Here is a 22,496-nt window from a genome sequence, read left to right on the forward strand (position 1 = left end):
ATTGTTGCCATATGATACCAAATTTAAGATACTATCAAGTAGGAGATGCACTCCACTTTATGTACTAAGAAAAAAAATCTGCCAATTAAACTTTAATTATAATCAATTATAAGACAAATTCCTATTTAGACATGTTAAAACATAGAAATGTCTTAGAACCAATTAAATATAGTATTACCCCAATTTCACAGATGTAGAAACTGAGATAAAAGAGCTCTTAAATACTCTGCTCAATGTTATTCAGCTAGTAATTGGAAGAAGTGAATAAACTATATTGAGTTTCATGTAAAAAGAGAATGTTTTTTCCTGCTGAGAAATTCCGGCAAAGTCACTTGAGCTAGACTGTGAATTAAGGCATATTGTAAAGATGGAGAAAAGAAATATAAGCAACAGAAACATGGCAGCAAGGGCATAATGGTTTAAGGAATATATATGGAAGAAGAAATTATTCCGTTTGGTGGATGTATATGTGAGTAAAGAAAGCTACTTGAAAAAATACTGCTGAAAGTTTAGTTGTAGACAATGATATTTTTTCTAGCAGAAGCAGTATGGGCAGAATTGTATTTCTAAACATAGGAAGATAAGTGTAGCAACAGGGCATAAATTGGAAGGAAAGAAACAAGACCAGAGGCAGGATGAAACTAGATAGCTATTAAGATCATCCCAGTAACGTTAATGAGGTTCTGAACTAGGTTAGCAGCCATGGGAATCGCAGGGAACAGGAAGGACTCTTCGTTCCAAATTTGCAGGCAGAGGATGGTAGCACCACTAACAAAAAGCAAAAAATACAAAAGAAAAATCAGACATGATATACTTAAATGACACAGGAAATTTCAGTTGGAGATATCGAGTATGCAATATGCAGTAAGAAATGGGCAAATGGAGCTAAAGCTATTAGACCAAATGAGATCACCAGAGGAAAAAATAGAGAAATAGGGCCAACAGCGACTTTGTAAGGAATCCTAAATTTGGGAGAAAAAAGCATGAGCAGAAAAAACTGCCAGAGAGAAAAACAAAACCAGCAGCCATGAGAGGTCAAAACAAACTCAAGAGAAGCCTATTTTATTTGTGAAGACATCCCAACTATTGAGATCCAGTTATGGTATGGCACCGTTTACAATGTGTACTATATGGGTCTGTGTAGCTCTGTCAGGGGGAAATTGGCGATGAACCACTGGCCTACAAGATCAGATCTAAATCCCTAACAAGGCCCTCTGCAATCTGGTCCCTGCTCACTTGTCAGGCTTCATTTTTCATGACTCTCAGTACTCATTTTATGTCCTAGGCATATCAAGCCATTTTCCCTTTAAATACATTTTGCTTTTGCAGAGTCCTGCTTTTCCACATGCTATGTCCCTTCCCCTGGTCTCACCCACTTGTTAGTTCCTCATCACCCCTCAGTTCTCCAAAACAACCAAGACCCTCCCCTTTTCCTGTGCTCTGGCTGTATCCTCCATGAAAGAATCATCACATTATGTTGTAAATTATGTATCTGATGTCTCTGGTAAATGAGGACATGGGATGCTAGCAAGAACATCACTGAATTGCCTGACCTTCAGAAACATAAAGAATAGGGAGGCAAGACAGACAAGAAGCTGATAGACTTAATCCATGAAAAGTCACGATGAGAGGCATGTTCAGCAAAATAACTAGAATGAAGAACTGTGGGGCAAAAAGTTTAAGGAAAGAAAGAGGACTTTCAGAGGGCAAAATTCTAAAGATGACCTTAAAGATTGCATGCCCTCATGCAATTGAAGGAAATGGAAATCACCAATAAAGACAAGGAATTATGAAGCCGTATTATTAGAAGAATCAGCAACTAAGATGGTAAATTTCTAGGAAAGAGTATCTTATATTTAATAGTTAAAAAGTATTTGCATACTTTGTATTGCTCCCCATTAAACACATATGGAAACTAAAGATTGGAGAGGTTGTAAGAGTTGCCCAAAGACACAGAGCTCATACCCACTACACCAAGCTGCCATTAGAGAGAAAAAAAAATGTGAGCCAGAAACAACAACAAAAAAGGATACTGGAAAACACTACTTATATCCCCTACTATCTTATCTACTCACCCCATCTTCTAGTGATACCACTTTTAACTGAGCATATTAACCACCCAGAATAAAGACTATATTTCCCAGCCTCCCTTCCAGTTAGGTCTCACCAAATGACTAAGTTCCAGCTATGGAGATGGAAGCAAATAAGTTCTTTGACAGTTTCCAGGAAATTTACTTAAGAAACTGCTGTCTTTGGCTTCTCCACCCCCCCACCCCATTCCTACTTCTGGAAAGAAATACTGCCATCTTCACCATGAGATAGAGACTACATCTTAGGAATGGCAAGGAACTAAGATGCAGCCTGGGTACCTAAGGAATTTTTGGACTAGAACTACATAACTATCTTTTATTTGCAAAACAAATAAAGTTTACCATTTTAAATTTACTTTTATTTATTTAGAGAGAGAGCATAAGCAGAGGACTGGGGTCGGGGGGTGGAAGGTGGGTACAGAGAGCAGAGGGAGAAAGAATTTCAAGCTGACTCCGAGCTAAGTGTGGAGCCCAATGCAGGGCTAGATCCCATGACCCTGAGATCATGACCTGAGCCAGCATCAAAAGTCAGATGCTTAACCAACTGAGCCACCCAGGAGCCCCTAAACTTTTACCTTTTTAAAACCACTGCTTTTGGGGGCTTTCTGTCACAGCTGAACCTAATCCAAGGAAAGGAAAGGAAGGAAAGGGGAAAGAGGAAAGGGGAAAGGGAAAGGAAAGGAAAGGAAAAAGAAAAGGAAAGGGGAAACGAAAAGATAAAGAATATTCCAAAACTTGGAGGAAGCTAACATAGGAATGGGGAAGTTATTTAACTGGACTTGCAAAGATGAATGTTTCATCAGCACTTTGATAAAGGAATAATCCCATTCTAATGCATTACTGTGAGTTGGGATAAAATTAGCCTTCACTAAAGATGTCGGATTTCCACCACTGTAAGTGAATCAAAATATTTTTGAGAAGAAGAATAAAGCTGCTGGGCATAGTGGAAGGAACCAGTGAGCAAGCAGGGGAACTCTTAAGCGATAGAAGGGCAGATGATGGCAAACTGGACAGAATTAAGGACAAACATAATGGAGGTAATAGCTCAAAGGTATGCTAAAGGGACACACACGAATGACATCAAGGTTTTCACAAAGAACTAGACAGCCCAGATTAAAATAAGTCCCTGTGGTTCTTAAGGAGTGTCTCAGAAAAACTGCTTTTAAAAGATGACTTCTGCCCCATCTCTAGGATGCAGTTCTAACTGTTAAATGCTCATGGATGCTACTTAGAGGTACTGACACAAGTAAGTACAGAATTACGTACCCCTCTTTGTAAGACCAAATAGAATTAAGGGAACTTGACTTTTGGTTAGCTCAAAGCCAACCAATGTGTTTCAACAAAACTCCCCATAGTCAGAGATTTTGATACAGAAATGGAAATAACCAAATTCTACTACCTTAGCAGGGCCTTGTCAAGTGAAGCACTACTGAAGGAGAATGTGGTATCAGGAGAGTCCATTTATATTTTGGAAGACTAGTTGTTAGAAGGATTGGATCAATGTGCAATCAAGCTACAGAACAGGCAAAAAGAAGAAACTGTATTATGATTTGTTATAATTCACAACAAATTCAACAGTGGACCAAAAGTTCTTTGCAAATAGTCAAGCAATCAATTCTGAGGTTAGGCTAGGTCTATGTGGCTAGAACTATGGGCTAGCTGAATTGTGCCTCTTAGAGCATCCACAAAAGGATCATGATGTGCTTAACAAAGGTTTCTCTGTCAAGCACCAAGTTCTCTATTAAAAAAATACACACACACACACACACACACATATATATACACATATATATACTTCCTTCATCAAGAGCATTGAGCATTTACCACATCTAATATTAAATGTGATTCAAAATGAAATTAGAAAACTGTCAATCAGTGTTCCTTGACAAACTGACACAAGCAAGCTCTCTTCTTAAATCTGGTACAAAAATAGGAAAGTATGAAATCATCAACACAAAAGAAGGCTGTAAACAGTAAACCTTACAAATCCTCATGATTCCAAAAGATCTAACATGGAAGAGTTTTATTCCAAACTCCTCTGCCTTTTCCCTGAGAGGTTTCATAAACAACATGATCACGAGTAAGGCAAAGTTCCTAAAGAACTATAAATCAAGACATCTTATTTTAATTTATTTATTGTAAAGTTTTAGGAATACTGGTAGGAATTAGAGACAGATGGGCTCAGCTGATAATGCAGAATACTTGAATGCATCAAAGATTCATAAATTGTCTTTTGTTGCCCTAGCTCAGAATCCTCAAGCACTTTTGCATCTTACAAGAATTTCACATACTGAACTATATCAGAGCTTAGTGTAATTTGAAAGAACCATAAGATTGGTTTAGGATTTAAAATGTATCACTTTTTAAAATGCTTATAGGCACAGTATTTAATGAGGGATACCTTATGTCCATAGAAAAGACTAGCACACCTTATGCTTTAACTCTACCTACACAGTGCCAATTACATTTCCAATGTGCTAGAAATAACCAAACGTCACGATTAAGAATATATCCAGCAACTGACCCTATATTCTCTTTTATTTAGACATTGATATATAAGAAAGGATAGAGAAGGGAGCCAGACTCCATCCACACTCACCCAGTTAATGACACTCTCAAACCCCTCTTCACTCATCCCCTTAACATCCTCACAGCACAGCTGTACTGTTGGTGAGAGAGAACATGAACAGGACTGGAGCTATACAGGGGTAGCTGAGAGACATCTGCCTGTTGGCAAAGCAGAACAAAATTTGCTACCATTGCAAGCAGTGGTCAAAAGGTGGAGCTAAGAAAACTAAGCTAAACAAGGAAAGGGAGAGGGATCGGAGTTGAACATACCTTACATTCTGAATTCTGACAATCAGTGATGGACAACAAAGGAAGGGACAGGAGCTGTAAATCCCACAAACCTAGGTTCTACTCACTTACACTGGCTTTACTGGATCACTCCTCAAACACTGAGTGTCATGCGAGAAAAGCCGTATTGATAGCGTTACCTTGCGGCACTTTCAAAACCATCTGAAGCACGGCTTAATACAGAAAATTCTCTTCCCTTAAAACATACCGAATGAGTTTCTCAATAATATTTTACAGTAGCCCAACTTATCCAGTAATCTTCTGCTCCCCTTCATCCCAGCTGGAGCTAGATCCCAAGTTCCACAGGTCTGCAAAGTGAAGGAAGAGGAGGGGGGTCCAGACCTAACTCTTAGTACCAGTTCCGCCGCTAACTGCTGGTCAGACCCAAAGCAAGCCACTTACCCTCTTCCTGCGCCTCCATTACCTGGCTTGTAGCAAGACGCGTCCAGGCCAATATCCCCCCCCCCCCCCCCAACAAACGTGAATCTGCGGTGGAGCTGAAATTTGTGCCACATCATTCACTGGGCATTCACAGAATATTAAAAAAAAAGGGGGGGGGGCGCCTGGGTGGCTCAGTGGGTTAAAGCCTCTGCCTTCGGCTCAGGTCGTGATCCCAGGGTCCTGGGATCGAGCCCCACATCGGGCTCTCTGCTCTGCAGGGAGCCTGCTTCCTCCTCTCTCTCTCTCTGCCTGCCTCTCTGCCTACCTGTGATCTCTGTCTGTCAAATAAATAAAAATCTTAAAAAAAAAAAAAAAAGACAAATCCCAGGGATTCTCAAAACTGCTTCTTCTGGGTAACTCTGAGAACAGCACTCTGAACCCCCATAAACTTTAAAACACCAACATATGAAAACAGCTTCTACCCAAGTAAAAGTGAAAATCGACACCTCTGCAGCTCTAGAAAAACTACTCCCACTTGGAGTTATCTGTTTTCGTGTTTTTTCATTAAACCTCGTGTCGCTGTTAAGTTCCACAGAAACCAACGTGCACCCAATTCCATTCCAGGCCTAACACTCTCCAGGAACCTCGCCAGTCTCTCCCGGACTTTCAGATCTCAGGGAATAAACCGAGAACGGGAAAAAGCTGTGGAGTTACTCCTAAGTGCCTGAACACTTCGGGAAAAGAGGGTGAAGAGAGAGTAGCGGGCGAGGTGGCCACGCGGCCTCGCTGTCCCTTTCTCCACCCTCGCCCGGGAGGCCGAGGGCTCCGGCCCATCCCACTCCACCCCGGGGCCGCTCCAGGCCCGCAGTCGCGGAAGTCACCTGTGAAGGAGTCGGGATAGATGGACTCTAGAGCCTCCAGCTCATTGCGCTGCTCCTCGCCGTAATCTGTCATCGTGGCCCTCGCTGCTGCCCATGGACCGCCCAGCCACCCAGGCGGCGCGCTGCTGCTGGGACCGCGGCCGCACCAGGAGAGCCGGCAGCAGCCGGACGGGCGCAGGCGCAAAGTCCCCGGCTGGGAGGCCCGGGGCCCAAAGCCAGGCCGGGCCTGCTGAGCAACAGCCCCGTACGGGCCTAGCCTGCTCTCTAGTTCCGCGTTCGACTCGTTAGGCCTGGCCAGCGGAGCACTGCGAAGCTGCCGGGCGCACCGACGCTTGGGATTTGCTAATATGGAAATGGTACCCGGCCGGGCATTCGCGACGGACACCTGGGGCCGATTCCTGGGCTTTTCAAGGCCTGAGCCTGAGAAGCCACTCAGCGCGACACCATCGTTCGATGGGTCTAGACTTAACGCCGGCCACGCGCACCGAGGCGGGACAAGGTGGCTGCGGGAGGTACGCGCGGTGCGTCCGCGAACTCGGCCGCTTCCGGTTTCCGGTTTGCGACCCGGTGGCCGAGGCGAGGGGGATCGGTGCACCGCATAACTCGGCTTATGGTGGCGTCCGGGTGGTTTGTACGCTTGTCGAGTCTCCCAGTTCCTTGGCATCCCAAGGGAGTTGTTTGAAAAGCCGACCAGGGTAGGCTCCAGTGGGCAGAGAAGCAGAAATTCTGCTCGTGCTAAATGAGCACGGTATTTTTAAAGAGAAGACTGAACTATTTCTATTTTATGTTTACAGTAAAGGAACATGGATGTGTTAAGTCAAAAGGGAACATGGGGAAATATAATACTCCCAGCATATTAAAAGATGATAACATTCTTTGTAATTTCCTTCGTCTTCTGTATTAAACTGATTTCACTTGTGTAGTGGGGGTAACAATTTTTAAGTAAGTTCCCCAATGATAAAGTCTCTTAAGTTTTCTCTTGTTAAAATGGTAATGTACTATGGACCAGAAATCATCTTGATCTTCTATTGGGAAGTATTACTTAGAGCAGAGGAATACGTTAAAACAAACGTATTCAGGTACACTTTGGTACTGATTCTGTGTCTTTAAGAGTTGGTTTGGGGCATTCTTTTAGACTTTGAGGTGAAAAGTTGGGAACTCTACTGCCAGTGGTGAGAATCAAGTAAAATACAAGAGTTAACTTTGCAAATATAAGGTGCCTATCTTTCTGGATATCCTGAGTTCACAGAAAACAATGATTTGTTGGGGGGGAGGGGGTGGAGAGCTGAACAGCAGAAGAGTCAGTTCAAAGGTCCTAAGGTGAGACCCCACTTGGTATTTTGGAAGCCAAGGTAACTAATGCACAGTGAGCTGGGGGATGAGAAGGAATTTGCAGATCCTGTGGGATCAGGATTTGATGTGGTTTGTTAAAAAAAAAAAAAAAGTCAAAAACTGTTTTTGACTAGAACAACAGGAAAGATGAAGCTCCAGTAACCAAATTGACAGGTAATGACAGAATGAGCTTGGCGCAGAAGTTGATAACGCCTTTAAATAATGGATCAAAGAAAAAAGTAAAATTTTAAAACTTTTCCTTATGTGATAAAAATCTATCAAAGTAGAGGAGGTACAGCAAAACAACAAATTTAAGTTTATATTCAAAAAAAGATTAATGTTGGTTGCAAGTTTTAACTTAGTAAATGAAGTGCTCCTATGTTTCACTACTAATAGAATTTTTGGTTAAAAAAAAAAAAGCCTTTTTTCAAGTGTGTTAGCTATATTCACTACAAAGCCTTCATATTTCAGAATGTTCATGTGGCGGTTTTGTTCTGTTTCTCAATACTGCAGATAACTGCCTTAGAGAGTTCTAGTGCTAATGTAATCAAGAGAGCACCCCCCCCCCCGCCCAAATCTTCTTTATCACATCACTAGGAATTTTTTTTGCATTTTTAAAATTTATTTTTTATTTATTTTCAGCATAACAGTATTCATTGTTTTTGCACCACACCAGTGCTCCATGCAATCCGTGCCCTCTATAATACCCACCACCTGGTACCCTGACCTCCCACCCCCTGCCCCTTCAAAACCCTCAGATTGTTTTTCAGAGTCCATAGTCTCTCATGATTCACCTCCCTTTCCAATTTCCCCCAACTCCCTCTCCTCTCTAACTCCCCATGTCCTCCGTGCTATTTGTTATGCTCCACAAATAAGTGAAACCATATGATAATTGACTCTATCTGGTTGACTTATTTCACTCAGCATAATCTCTTCCAGTCCCATCCATGTTGATACAAAAGTTGGGTATTCATCCTTTCTGATGGAGGCATAATACTCCATAGTGTATATGGACCACATCTTCCTTATCCATTCATCCATTGAAGGGCATCTTGGTTCTTTCCACAGTTTGGCGACCGTGGCTATTGCTGCTATAAACATTGGGGTACAGATGGCCCTTCTTTTCACTACATCTGTATGTTTGGGGTAAATACCCAGGAGTGCAATTTCAGGGTCATAGGGAAGTTCTATTTTTAATTTCTTGAGGAATCTCCACACTGTTCTCCAAAGAGGCTGCACCAACTTGCATTCTCACCAACAGTATAAGAGGGTTCCCCTTTCTCCACATCCCCTCCAACACATGTTATTTCCTGTCTTGCTAATTTTGGCCATTCTAACTGGTGTAAGAAATCACTAAGAATTTTTTTGTTGATCTCTAATTTCATTTCATTTTGACAATGACAAAGACACTTCACAGATGCAGGAAGGCCCTTTACTCCCTGAAATGGGGGAATTGTTATGAGGCAAATTGGCTTTCTTTTAGTGTTTCATTTTTAATATATAAAGATGTTAGAGGATAGGAGTGTTTCAAGCTCTGCAGATAGGCAAATGGTGTAGGGAGAACATTACAGGATCTGAGGCCAGAAGTGAGAAGCCCAGCTTTAGCTACTTATAAGCTAAATAAGCTTATAAGATCATTCATAGAACAGGAAATAATGCAAATTCAAAAATAGGATATTAGTGTTATTTATAATTTTGAATGTATAGAATATCTTCTGAAGCACCTCTGCTCTCTGTTGCTGTTCTCCATTCATCCTCATTACTAAAGAATACTGTCCCTAAAATATTTGTCTTACTCATTCGTATTCATCTAAGTTTCTTTGCAAGTAATGCAAACTCTCAGTTGCTATTTCCTAATATTATCAGTCTTTAAAAACTGTTTTGGTGTTTTTTACTTGTCTATGCCTATGAATTTTCTAGGCACTCTTCACTACTCTCAGATGCACAGAATTTCAAATTGCCTATTTAAAGGTTAATCCTAATTCTTTTAGTTCTTGTGGCTAATGTTTCATTTAGCCAGGTGTCCCAACACTCATCACTAGTCACAAGTACAAATAGCCATATGAAATTCTAATTTTGTGTCCTCTGGAGTGTTCCCTTGAAGGGTAGTGATCCCAGTATCACTTCGAGCCTAACACCTCCCTACTTACCCCCTCATTTACAATCTGATTTAACTCAACATAGGAGTCAGAGTGATCTTGCTACAGTGTAAATCAGGTCATGTCACTGTACTCATAACTGACCGCCCCCCCCCCCAAACTGAAGGCCCATATGGCTTCCTTAACCCTCACCTGCACATCTTGTTACCCTTTTGACCTTATCTCCTACTGCTCTGTCACCTATTTTCTGGTCCTGCCACACTACCCTCCTTACAGTTCCTGCAGCATGCAGTGCAGATTCTCCTCCTGACGTCTTTGCACTTGCTTTCCCTCTGGTTGGCATGCTCTTCCTCCCCTACCTACATGGCTCCCTCCCTCACTTCCTTCAGGTTTTTCCTCAAATGTAACTCTCCCTGCGGCTACCTTGATTACCTGGCTTAAAATTACAATCACTCTTCTCAGTATGCCCTATCCTCTTTACCTAATTTTATTTTTCTCATGGCATGTTAAAATTGCACTAGAAATATGTATTCATATTATTCTCCCCCATTTCTCTCTCTCACACACACACACACACACACACTCACACATACCTTTTCTTTGGATTTGAAAGAGACTGGGTGGAGAAGGAGAAAAAGTGAAGGAGCAAAAATATAGAAGAAGATAGGGTTAGGGAGATACAATATAAATTACTTAAAATGTAGAAGGAAAATGAACTTGAGAGTTAAAAAACACTTAAGTCAAATTATTTTTTGGCTTCTTGTGAGAAAATATAGTGAAGGGTTGAGTCAGCGGCACCCCAAGGGTATGTAGTTTCCTGGGCAAACATGTTTTTGGGGGGGGTCTATCTATATAAGCAATATTATTAAAAGGTGTATTTTAAAAATTCATGGGCAAAGTAAGATATGGTGATTTACTGATAAAGATTTAAAGTAGTAGAAACATGTATGCATTTCTTTGTTTAATCAGTGAGCATGAAGGTTGTCTGTACTGCCCATGTACCATCTCTTCACGTTCTTTATCATGAAATGCACTGCTCCTATCTAACTGCCTATCTCCCACCATGAAAAAAAGACAAAAAGTAACAGTGCTGTTACTACTCAGAATGCCAAGACTCTTTGTAACTTCTACTGAAACAATCAGTTCTTGCTTCTGCAGTATCCTAATGCCATTAAGGTAATGTTGGCCATATCCTTCTCATTAAGTTCCATCATCGAACATGTTGCTCTTGAGTACTGGCTTCTAGTGGTTTTCTCAAAGAATGTGCTCTTTTGTTGATGTCCACAAATGCAAGTCTTACCCAGAAGTATGCCAGAAAATGAGAGTGATCATTTGTTTTCTAGTCACACTAAACTTACCACACATCTTCCAACCATGTCTTGATTTCTTCGGGCCTGGATCACCGCATCCCTAGAATGGGATCTCTTTCAGTGTCAGCAGCACCATACCTTCCAGGTGGGTGGATCCGGTTCAGCAGTTGCATTGGCCAGCAAGAAATGCACTTGACTAGCCCGGGAGAGCACAAAACCACCACATGATCTGGGGCTGGGGAGGACAGCCATCCGAAGGGCCAGTTGTAAGCCTCAGAGGACTTGAAGCACCACCCCAGTGGTCTACCAAACCCAAGGCACATAGCTTGTGCTTGTCCCTACCCTGGGTGCCAGTGCAGTGCACTTGAGTTAGGGACCTGCAACCACCCCACTTTGGGTGCCATTGACATAGTGGGGAATACCCCCAGCTCCATGCTCCAGGAAGGAAAGACCTGGGTCCACCCAATGAGGTCCAACTCCAAGAGCGCCATATGAGGTGGCTCTAGAAAATTTCCAAGAAGGAGCTCAAAACACCCGATGCCCTGATGGCAAGTAGTACTGAAATGCATACCGAATTATACTATTCTTGCTCCACCATTTGGATAGTTTTTGCCTTTGGCTTTATCGTCCCCACAAAATACAGATCTTTCTCTGGTCTGCTAGGACTTCATAGGATCTGTAAAATTATATTGGAATAAAAATGCTTATTTTGTAGGCAGCTTTCTCAAAGTCAAGTTAAAGTGAAAGAATGAGAAGCATAACCTAAATAATAAGCCCATTTTTCTTGATCTCTAAAATTTATATAATCAAAAAACACCACATAGATCCAGATTTGCCTTCCCCCCTCCGTTGGTATGTGTTTTCTCATAGTTCAGTTCCTACAATATGTCCATGTTATGAAATAATTCACAGTACATAGTTCTGTTGATGTCACTCACTGGCAACTAAAGAAAAATATATTTAAATGTTTTGTATTTGTAGTTTAGGCTGAAATATCTATTGATACCTAAAAAATGTGTATCCAGCTGTTCTTTCTGCATTTTAGAATACCTTCAGTTCTAACACATTATTTATAAAGTATTCTATTATAGATTATTTATTTACCAGGAGCAAGTTTTGCCTAGGGCAGAGCATCAGTGCATATAGAATCCCAGGATACTTGTGCTAGAAATTACCTTGAAGAGGTCCTAACCCAGGACATGTCATTCATGACCAGCTTGTGGGTTCATAAATTTCCTGAAATGCGTTGGTAGGTATATTAGTTTGATGCCCCTGGAACAAATTACAACAACCTTGGTGGCTTTACACAGTGCAAATTTATTAAAGTTCTGTAACTATAAGAATAGTATATAATTCTGACTGGTCTGACACCAATTACACAGGTCTCAGTAGGCTGAAGTCAAGGTATTATTGGGGCTATGTTCCAGAGGCTTTAGGGGAAAAATCTATTTACTGTGTTTTGCAGGTTCTAGAGGCTGTCTGCCTTCCTTTGGCTCATGACCCCCTCCATCTTCAAAGCCAGCAATGGCTAATTTCTCGGGTGTCACTCTGATACTCCTTGATACTCCTTTTGGGTTTTCACTTTGCCTTTGCTGACTATGCCCCTCTTACAAGGAAGCTTATGATTACTTTGGGCCCCCCAGGATAATCTGGGATATATCTCCATTTCAAAATACTTGATCACATCTACAATGGTTCTTTTGCCATGTAAAGCCTAGCATAACATTCACAAATTCCAGGATTCTAACATCAACATCTTTGGGGAGACCACGATTTAGTCTACCCTAGTGTGTAAACTCTGAGACCAATGAGCCCATCTCCATGTGTTTTTCTGCAAAATAGCTTGCCCCGTAATGGCTTTTCAAAGAGATCTGTGACTTGATATAGTTTAATCACTCCCACAGTTTTGTCACCCTCCCTGTCTCATGTAAGGGAACATTAAAGTCCCAGAGAGATTGACTTATCCAAAACCATATGAATGAGAGATGTTTCCCAGACTCCATTTTTGACCCTTCATAACTATAGCCTGCCAAAAACAAGTTGGCAGACGATAGCAGTGTCCTGCCTCCTGGGAAGCCCGCAGTTTGTCTGCGGCTAACAGAATTGGTGCCACTGGCTGTAGCGTAGCTCAGATCCAAAGTGATGCCCCAGTGAGAGTGCACATCTCACTTTGTTAAGAAGCACAGTGCCTTGAAGCTGAGCCTGTCTACCTTCAGGTACAGTGGAAATGGAAAGAGAGGGGCAGAGATGTGATAGAGTACCTTATTGTCAGAGCTCAGGGTGTTTTAGTTATTCACTTTCAGACATAGCAGGAGAATTCTTCTGACACCTGCAAGGCCTTGCAAGGTTGATCAGCTGTCTGCTGTTGCTGTATTCCAGCATAGTACTATGGAGTGCAGGATCAGAAGTCTGACTGCTAGAGCCAGATTCTATCTCTATCACTACGAGTCTGTGTCCTTTGGCAAATTGCTTGACTTCTCAATATCTCAGTTGCTTCATCAGTAAAATGGGGGGACTTACTTTACTGGGATAAGATAGGCTTTAGGGATTCCAATTATGAATGTTTCCATAGTTCACCAGTTATGTCAGTGAGACAGCATTTCCTGTGTGTAGAATTTCACATACACAAAATTGCTTCACATTCTCTGTTATTCACGCCATTTCAGCAAGCCATATCGGAATATATGATTCTGTTTACCAGTTTGTTGCAAAGAGTAAATGGGATAAATTTGTTTAAAGTAGCTGGCATATAGTAAATACTACATACTATTTTTACTACTATTAACCACTACTACAGATGGGTGCAGATACTTGTCTTGGCCACTGGGGACAGCAGAGGAAACAACACTTCGAATCCATTTCTGTCTAAAGTTCTGGTGTACTGAGATTAAAGAAGTTTAAATGTACCTGGTGGTTAGTGCAGAAAAATAATTCAGTTCGGAAATGATATAGTTTGCCTCTCTGGAAACACTGTTCATTGATCTTTGGTCCACCAGTCCCATTTATAGATGTGTGCCCCACAGCTAAAGGATAAAGTTGTGTAGCTATGTAGCTGAGGACAGCCTGCCGATATCTGTTCTTAAGTTACCAGGGCTAAATTTTGGTAGATTTATTTACAAGCTAACATTATATTGCTACACTTCATATTTTGAGGTAGCAAATAACTACCTAGTCTTGCATTTGAAAGGCCTTTTGTCGACGGTGAGACGGTGATATTTTAAAGTTTTAAGGTTAATGTGGTTTTCCTTTGCACTAAACCAAATGCAGAAAGCACTTTGGAAATTCACTTTCTTGTTTCTTATTACAATCCTGCATTTGAATTTTTTAATAGAATTTGAGATTGGGAACAGAGAAAGGAGACAAAGAAGATAAATGTAAGTATGATTCTGCAATTTGTCTTTGGAAAACATAAAGCTGGAAAAAACACATCTAAACATTTATATTGCATTTGTCTTCCAGAAAGGAGGCAGCTTAGATTGTGGTGGTGGGATGGGGAGCTGACAAAGTCAAAGTTAAGAAATGAGCAAGTCTGTACATATGCCAACCCACAGCATTTGATGTAGTAGCCAAAAGCATTTGGTAACAAAATATAAGGTAGTATTAGCATATAATTGATTTTAATTATATGTCTTAAAATTACATATATCCACTAGGCATTAAGAGGAGGAAGTACAATGTTCTTAATGGAAAAGTCTTGTCTAACTGGCTGTGGAACAAAAGAATATTCTAGACAAACACACATATACACACACACAAACGTACATACACATACACACATACACACACACATGAATGAGAATTTTATTTATTTAATTGGAAATGGGTAGTATACAATGAAATCTTCAGGGATGTAAACCACCCTTCAAACGCTCACGTAGTGGCTGTAAAGCATCTGAAGCCATGTAGAAAAGCCAAAGATTACTTTAATCCTTTGCTAAAAAGCGCTAGTGGAAGATCATGATTACATGATTTAGAATATAAACTGTGCATGTCATAGTCTGAAGGAGTTTGGTGTAAAATGGGCTTCCAGAATCTAGTAAAAAGAAAATTTCCTGCTGTTACTGTATATAAACAACTATTATCGTCTTTCTAATGATGTAATGCTTTAACTTTATATACTCTTTGATCCTTCTGTCAACTGAAAATCTTATTGGAGAGTATGTACTATGGCATAATCCCCCAAGACTAATAAAATAATTCTGAGCATGATGTAAAGTGTTGATTGAACTATTCTGTCCCAATACAGAGGAATTTCAAAAACTCCCAGACAAATAGAGTGATAGAATTTTAGTGCTGGAGGAGACTGTGGAGAACAAAATGGACATAACCTTCCATATTTACACAGCTCATTTACATCAGAGCCAAATGAGGACCCTAGTCACCTTCTACAACTTCTCGGTTTTTTTTTTTTTTTTTTTTTTTTAAGGATCCCTCTTGTAATATCAAGTCAGCCAGTTTTGTGTATGGATTTATGTGATAAAGTTGGAATAGCTTTCCTCAGCCACTTTAAAAAGTTCAGTACATTAACATTGTTTTGAAAGTGGAACACCAGCAAATGTCTTTAGACAGAAAATTAGAAAACTTAAATATTAGAAGTATGAAGTCACAGAGAAGAGTCAGGTGGGTCTCCCCTTTCAGAGTTTTAGACAACAGATGTACAAATGTAGGTGGCAGTCTCATATCCCTCAACAGATTTTGAGTGCAAGGGTACAAACTGATCATGAGAAGACACAGATAGTGTCTCTGCAGTAGAGACACACTGCACAGAAGGGAAGCTTTCTAGAATAAACTTTATATGTTGTGGCTATAAAAATGCTCCTAGTGTGGAGCTGCTATAAATAACATTTATGATACTAATGATGATAGAATAATGCATCATCGTCCGCTGGTTATGGCAGAATGACTCAAGACCTTCTTGCATGGGTTTCTCCCTTACATGTTATCAGCTTAGAAAGGACTTTTTTTATTCTAGTTCCCAAAAGGTCAGATATTTAAGATCAAAAGAAGGGACAGAAACAAGTGAAAAGTTGCTGAATATTAAAGAGGTAGAAATAAAGAAAACTAGAAATTAGAGATGGGGGAATAATGATAGACATGGAACACAAAGAGAAAGGGAGAAAGTAATGTGTGTTGGCACTTATTTTAGGAAAGGCACTGTGCTGAGCACTTTGCTTATATTACCACCTTTAATCCTCACCACAGCTCTATGAAGTAGCTATTATGTGCAGATAACAAAATGGCCTTCAAAATATCAGTTTTCCCACAGCTAACCAAGTAACAGAACCAAGATTCCCATTCTAATATGACTTCAAAATCCATATTGTTTTAATCAAACCAATACAGGCATCACCAGACCACCACAGAGATTTCAAAAACAGAGATTGGCACAATGATCAGATAAACTGCTTTCGGAAGAAGCATCTTGAATTGACTTATTTAAACAAATATCAGAAGAGACAGAAAAGATGAAGGGATTACACTGAAACTCCATCATCACGAGAGTGAAGTATCTTTTAAGCAACCTGAATCTGTTAGAGCAACCTGAGGTGCTATAATCAAGGTTTTAATTCAATCCCTTCCGATTTGCTTTCCTCATTATCCTCATCCACCCTATCTCTAAGGAAGCTGTAGTGACCTTGCAAGTCCTCACCCATGCAGAGAAGACTGGGTGCTGAAATATCTCTCCAGTCCTGACACGAAGGAATACGGATGTGTCTGACATCTTCCTTTCCAGGAATGAAGCCGAAGAGTTTCTTTATGCGCTGCATGATGAGGAGTCGTGAATGTTGCTCGGCGGCTTGTTCAAAGAGCTCCCTCTCATTGTGGAGGTGGTTGGTCCAATAGCAGTGCTGCAGAGATGTGAGGGGAGAGCAGCACCTCGCCAAGCAGCGGGAGACTAGGGCAGTGATGGTTGCCAGGGTGATCAGAATCCAGCCCAGCATCTTGATGTAGTTATTTAAAAGAAAAGCAGAAAACGTAAATATAGTAAGTATCAAAGGAACAGACCCCGTAAGAAGGATTCCTGAGAAATAAACTGTGGGTAAGAAATTTTGGTGGGGGTGGTTCAGTCAGTTAAACATCTGCCTTCTGCTCTGGTCCCAGCCTCCTGGGATCAAGTCCCACATCGGTCTCCTTGCTCAGTGGGAAGCCTGCTTCTGCCTCTGCCTGCCACTCCCCCTGCTTGTGTGCTCGCTCTCACTCTCTCTCTCTCTCTCCCTGTCAAATAAATAAATAAATAAATAAATAAAAATTTTCCAAGAAAAGAAAAGAAATTTGTGGGGCACCTGGATGGCTTAGTCCTTAAGTGTCTGCCTTCAGGGTCAGGTCATAATCCCAGAGTCCTGGGGTTGAGCCCTGCATCCAGCTCCCTGCTCAGCAGGAGGCCTGCTTCTCCCTCTCCCACTCTCCCAAGGCCTCTGCTTGTGCTTCCCCTCTCGCTGCCTCTCTCAAATAAATAAATAAAATCTTTTAAAAAATTTGAGATCACCTATTTAAAAAAAAAATTTGTTTTTCTAGTCTTTGAAATAATAACAAGGTACTGATCACTTAGTATGGATATAGGCATGATGGAGAGAATAAGCCCAACCATTTCAGTTTGGTTTGGGGACTACAAAGGATATTGACCTGTTAACTTGGAATGGATTAAAACTACTGTCCTTGAAGTGGCAGATGCTATAATTCACCAATTACTCTTGTGTAGGATACATAAACCATACTCTTTGGTTTTAGCTCAACTTTCCTCCCCAACAATTAGGGACAGGTCAAACATCCTTTGGGTGCTTAATAACTATTTGATAATGAGATAATGATGGTGATGAAAATGATGATATGATAGATAATAATGGTAGCTTCCTAAGTGCCTTCTTAATAATGTGCTAACAGGTATCCATTGATATTTCTTCCTGAGTTGCTCTTACCTTTTATTTTTCGTGATCAAAGAAGACACTTATGTACCTAAATGGAAAGCACCTTATTATTTTCCTTTTCCTTTCCTTCCTCCTTCAAATAGTTATTTGCTGACCAGTTTTATGATTCATTTTTGAAATATACTGTGAAAGGAAAATTAACTATATTTTATTTACATTTAGTGCCCTCTTTGAAAGATTGACATAATGGCTGTTTTCTAGTCTTAAAACTCTTTTTTTAATTATTCTTTTTTCAATAATTAGCTATTATTACGTGAAGTAAGAGAGGCAAGATCGACAGGTATAAGGAAGCCAGCAGTCAGCAGCCTCAGTCTGGGAGGTGAAGGTCTCTCCCCCAGCTTGTGATTCACCAGTAGGCCTGGAATTACCAGTGTGAGCTCAGCAGAGCTGCTGCACTCAGTGGAGGCTAAAATCTACAAAGTGACACTCACAGCAATTTAATTTGAGAGAGGACAGCACAGTGGAGGAAAGGCCATCTGAGATGCCCATTAATTCATCAGCCATAATTTATTGAGTCCCAGGTTGACCTTCCACCATGTTCTATACATGGTTGTTGGTGATGCGGACTCAGATGTGAATAATTTAAGATATATTCACTCTTTCCACAGTCTTTAAGCCTAAAGAGGAAGACAAAATAACAAACTAGGAAATATGGTAAAATGTAATTGTTTCTTGTATCAGTAAGCACAGTGGGAGAGAAGTGAACTCATCTTAAGTAAGAGGAGGATCAGGGAGTGCTTCCCAGAGGAGATGATGTTCAGACTTAAATATTAAAGGGTAGTTCACCAGATGCAAGAAGTTGAGGCGAGTTCTAATAAGAGAAGAAGAAAAATAAGAGCATGAAGAGTTAGGAGAACCTCAACAAGTTTGTACCTCCAGGGTCATAAGAGTCACGTAGAAAGTGGTTAGAAACCAGACACTGAAGGACCTTGTATTTCATGACAGGATTTTGGATTTCTGATTGGGCTAGTCAAAAATCATCAAAGAACTTTATACGGGGATTGGGAGAGGTGGTGCTCATCATTCAATTTGCATTTAGAAAGATAATTTTGGCATGGCTGTGAAAATTGATTAAAATTGGGTAAAACTCATGTCAGGAAGCTATTTTAGAATGAGGTATGGGCAGAGAAAGGGTTTGAACTTAATATGATCTTGTGGCCAACTCAGAAAAATCAAACAGAAAGACAGTGTATATTCTTCAAATGAGATTGAAGTTCAAGGTGGTTGTAAAGGAAAGACAGCCTGGTGAAATGGAAACAGTATGACTTTTGACTATCTCAATCAACCATTTATTAGCTCTGTGAACTTATAAGAGTTACATTAACTCTTTGAGCTTTGGTTTCCTCATCTGTAAAATGGGGTTGATTATACCTCTCTCAAGAGTCTAAGGATTAGAATTAAATGTGAACTGTTTATGCAGTAATGATAAACATCTTAATAAATATTAGTTTTGTGGCCATTGATCCAAAAGCATCCACTGGCTGATGACATTCTGAACCATAAAACTATCTTTTCACAGAAGTCTTTGTATGCATCAAATAAGACATTTTATTTTCACTTTAAGAAAATCTTACCAGAGGCACCTGGGTGGCTCAGTGGGCTAAGCCTCGCCTTCGGCTCAGGTCACGATCTCAGGGTCCTGGGATTAAGCCCTGAATCGGGCTCTCTGCTCAGCAGGGAGCCTGCTTCCCCATTTCTCTCTGCCTGCCCCTCTACCTACTTGTGATCTCTCTCTCTCTCTGTCAAATAAATAAAATCTTAAAAAAAAAAAAAAAAGGAAAATCTTACCACTGTGTATTACATGTTAGTTTTTTTTTTTTTGAGCAAGAACATTTTTGAAAGCTTAAAATTGCCTCACTGATTATTTGACTTTTCACCTATCTTCACGTAAGTCCTCTGCCTGAGCTTTAGGGCTAGTGTAAAATGTTGAGATGGAGCCTACCATAATGAGATTTCTAATTTTACTTAAATAGGGCTATGCAACACACAGTATTCTATGTGCTGATAACAATTTTTCTTCAACAAAATAACACTAGCACTTCTAAATTTTAATAGTTAAAAAGTGATGAGTGAAAAAGTGTATGCCTTTGCAATCAAGAGTTTAAAATTAATGTATTTTTATTGTATTGTAGTGGTTTACAAATGTGCTTTTTATCCCAGATCCCTCAGAGAAAGTGATGAATGCCAGTGACTCTCTGTATTCACAAAATACACTTACACTTCTTAAATTTAACCTGTAAGTACAGTAGATACAGGTCTTTTCCCTGACTCCTCCCACCACTTCACATAAACTGGTCTAAGGACATTACATTTAGAGCCATCACTGGAATTTATTTTAACCTCTAATTTAACCTCTAATTTTAGATAAAATTTTAAGACACAAGAATGAATATTTCAGAATATGCAAGGTGGAATGAGGTAATTTAGTATTATTATTAAAATATCAAAAATTGTTTGTTTTTAATATGGAATGTGGACACAAGGCTGAGCCCTTTAGATGTATTAGCTCATTTGTTACTCACCCCAACCTTATGTGGTAGACCTTGTTAATATCACCATTTTACAGTGGAGAAAAGTGGAAACATGGATAAGTTATATGACTTGTTCAAGGTTTTGCAGGTTAATAAATGGCAAAGCAAGATTCTAACACAGGTCTGCTTACTCAGAAGCTCAACATCCTAACCGTATGTATATAGCCGCTCACTAAAAATCACTTTGGTGGATGGCATTGAGTTTGTGTACTCAGATAACACGAGAAGCATTAGGAATGTGAAATGTTTCCAATGGCTGTGGTTAAGCTGGGATACCATAGCAAGAAAAAAGAAAACAAACAAACAAACAAAACCAAGAACTTACTTGTGACTGGTATCTGTGCCGGAGAGCTACTTCATCTCTTACCAGGATCATGTCAGATGGAGCTGATTTGCCGCATGGAAACCCAGCCAGGATCTCCTTCCGTTTGTTGACGCTGACATTGTCAAACACAGAGTAATGGTCCACAGGTGCAAATTCACTTGCCGCACATTCATAGTAGGTGCCTGTCAGCAGGGTTACGGCCAGCCACGTTAATGGCGCAACAAGTGCCCTCCCGGTGATGCTGAAGAATCGAAGACAGGCCAGCTTGCGCTCCAGAGGGCTGATTCTCCGCTGAGGAGGGCCACAGCTGCAGCAGTATTCACTGGTCATGGTCCACATTTGGCTTCTCAGAGCATAGCCAGCAACCAGAAGGATCAAGGCTGGAATGACTAGAAAAGCAGAACCATAGTAGAAATTTTTCCCAACCTGACAGGGACAGCTGAAGGTAAAAGAGGAGAAAAGCTGTTGCGCACCAATGGTCGAAGCAGCAATTAAAGAATTCATAAATGTTCCACTTCTCTGCAGGGAAGATATGATATTGTTGAGAGTCGGGCTCATTGTTGGGAAGCTCTGACACAAATGGCCCTTTCTGATCATTACACTCCACCAGCTATAACCATTTTATGGGATCTTACTGGTTTAACTGGCTGTGTCAAGTGACCCAACATCCTCATATGTTTAAAGGATTCTAGCATCTTTCCTTGTGTAGTTTGTGAATCCTGAGCTAATTAATGGCCTTCAGATTCCACCCGGGAAAAACTAGAGAAGAGATTCATCTGGAACGAGGGACAGGAAAAACTGCTGCAGCATATCTTTCCACTAAGAAGAAAATGGCTTGCTTGCAAAACAAACTGCTGCCGTCTCTCCATGTGGTGCTCTGTGGGACACGACCTGCTTGGCACCAGCAAATCCAGCAAATAGAGCATTGGAAGCAAAACAGAGAACATTCTTACCCTTTACTAGACCAGGATTTAGTTACCATAAAATTATGACACAAGGCATAACAGAAATTATCAAATAATAGAGTAATCCAAGCTTTAGGGCTGTCTGGAACGTCCATAACCTAAGAGTTCTGCCAGAAGATCCCAAAAGCTTTCCCCAAAAGAAGAACAAGAACTAGGTACCCCTAAAGCCAAATCACAACACAAATATTCTAATTTTGCATAAAAGTGCAATTTGTATTGACAGAACGTAATATAATAATGTGTTGCCTTGTAAGTTAAGTTGAAATTTTGTTTATATGCTATCTTTTTGTCACATGAAAATGTGATACTTAGGCATTGGTAAAATTAAGTATCTATGAAAAGAAATAAAATAATCAAATACATGAGGTGTTTTCTATATTTATTTAATCAGAAAATATTTATTATATGACTTCTATAAAGAAGGCACTGGACAAGGCTTGTTATTAACAAGGGTTAATAAAAAGTGAGTAAGATATAATTTCTCTTCTCAAACTCTCAACTGGGTGTGGTTAAATACATAATTACTGAATTGAAACATAATACTGAGGAATTCACCCAAAATATACAATCAAGTACTACAGTATAAAATAACATATTTTAAAAACCAATTCAAGGAAACAAAAGACAGATTAAGCAACTCCATAATAGGAGTCCCAGAAGGAAAGAAAAATGAAAGGATAGGCAGAGAAACAATATTTGAAGAGAAATAACTGAGAATTTGGCAGAATCGACGAAAGTTCTCACATCAGAAGAGTGTTAGATGTTCTGAACAGTGCAAATAAAGACAAATTGACATATAA

At 40.2% G+C, this 22,496-nt stretch overlaps 2 protein-coding genes across 7 annotated transcripts in view; both read right to left on the minus strand.

Moving 5' to 3' along the window:
- Positions 1-7,125, minus strand: part of RWDD1 (RWD domain containing 1) — a 29,882-nt gene extending 22,757 nt beyond the window's left edge. For 2 of the 6 annotated variants that reach the window (XM_082732220.1, XM_082732217.1), the window contains exon 1: positions 3,490-3,603. Coding sequence is in view for 2 of the 6 variants with exons in the window: in XM_082732214.1 (XP_082588340.1) it covers positions 6,209-6,872 (664 nt within the window). In the remaining 4 variants the exon portion in view is untranslated. Of the gene's footprint in view, positions 1-3,489; positions 3,604-4,689; positions 4,818-6,208 lie in introns of those variants that run through there. The other 4 variants (XM_082732215.1, XM_082732214.1, XM_082732219.1 and 1 more) reach the window with 4 other exon arrangements.
- A 9,330-nt stretch (positions 7,126-16,455) lies between these two features.
- On the minus strand, positions 16,456-21,328 carry CALHM4 (calcium homeostasis modulator family member 4; the record flags this gene model as incomplete). The annotated part of the gene is made up of 2 exons (XM_082730015.1): positions 16,456-16,891; positions 20,732-21,328. 2 exons carry the CDS (start codon positions 21,326-21,328, stop codon positions 16,505-16,507), a joined length of 984 nt encoding a protein of 327 aa, XP_082586141.1. The 3' UTR covers positions 16,456-16,504.
- Between the last annotated feature and the right edge of the window lie 1,168 nt (positions 21,329-22,496).

The sequence above is a fragment of the Mustela nivalis genome (assembly GCF_964662115.1).
Source record: "Mustela nivalis genome assembly, chromosome: 5".
Taxonomy (NCBI): Eukaryota; Metazoa; Chordata; class Mammalia; order Carnivora; family Mustelidae; genus Mustela; species Mustela nivalis.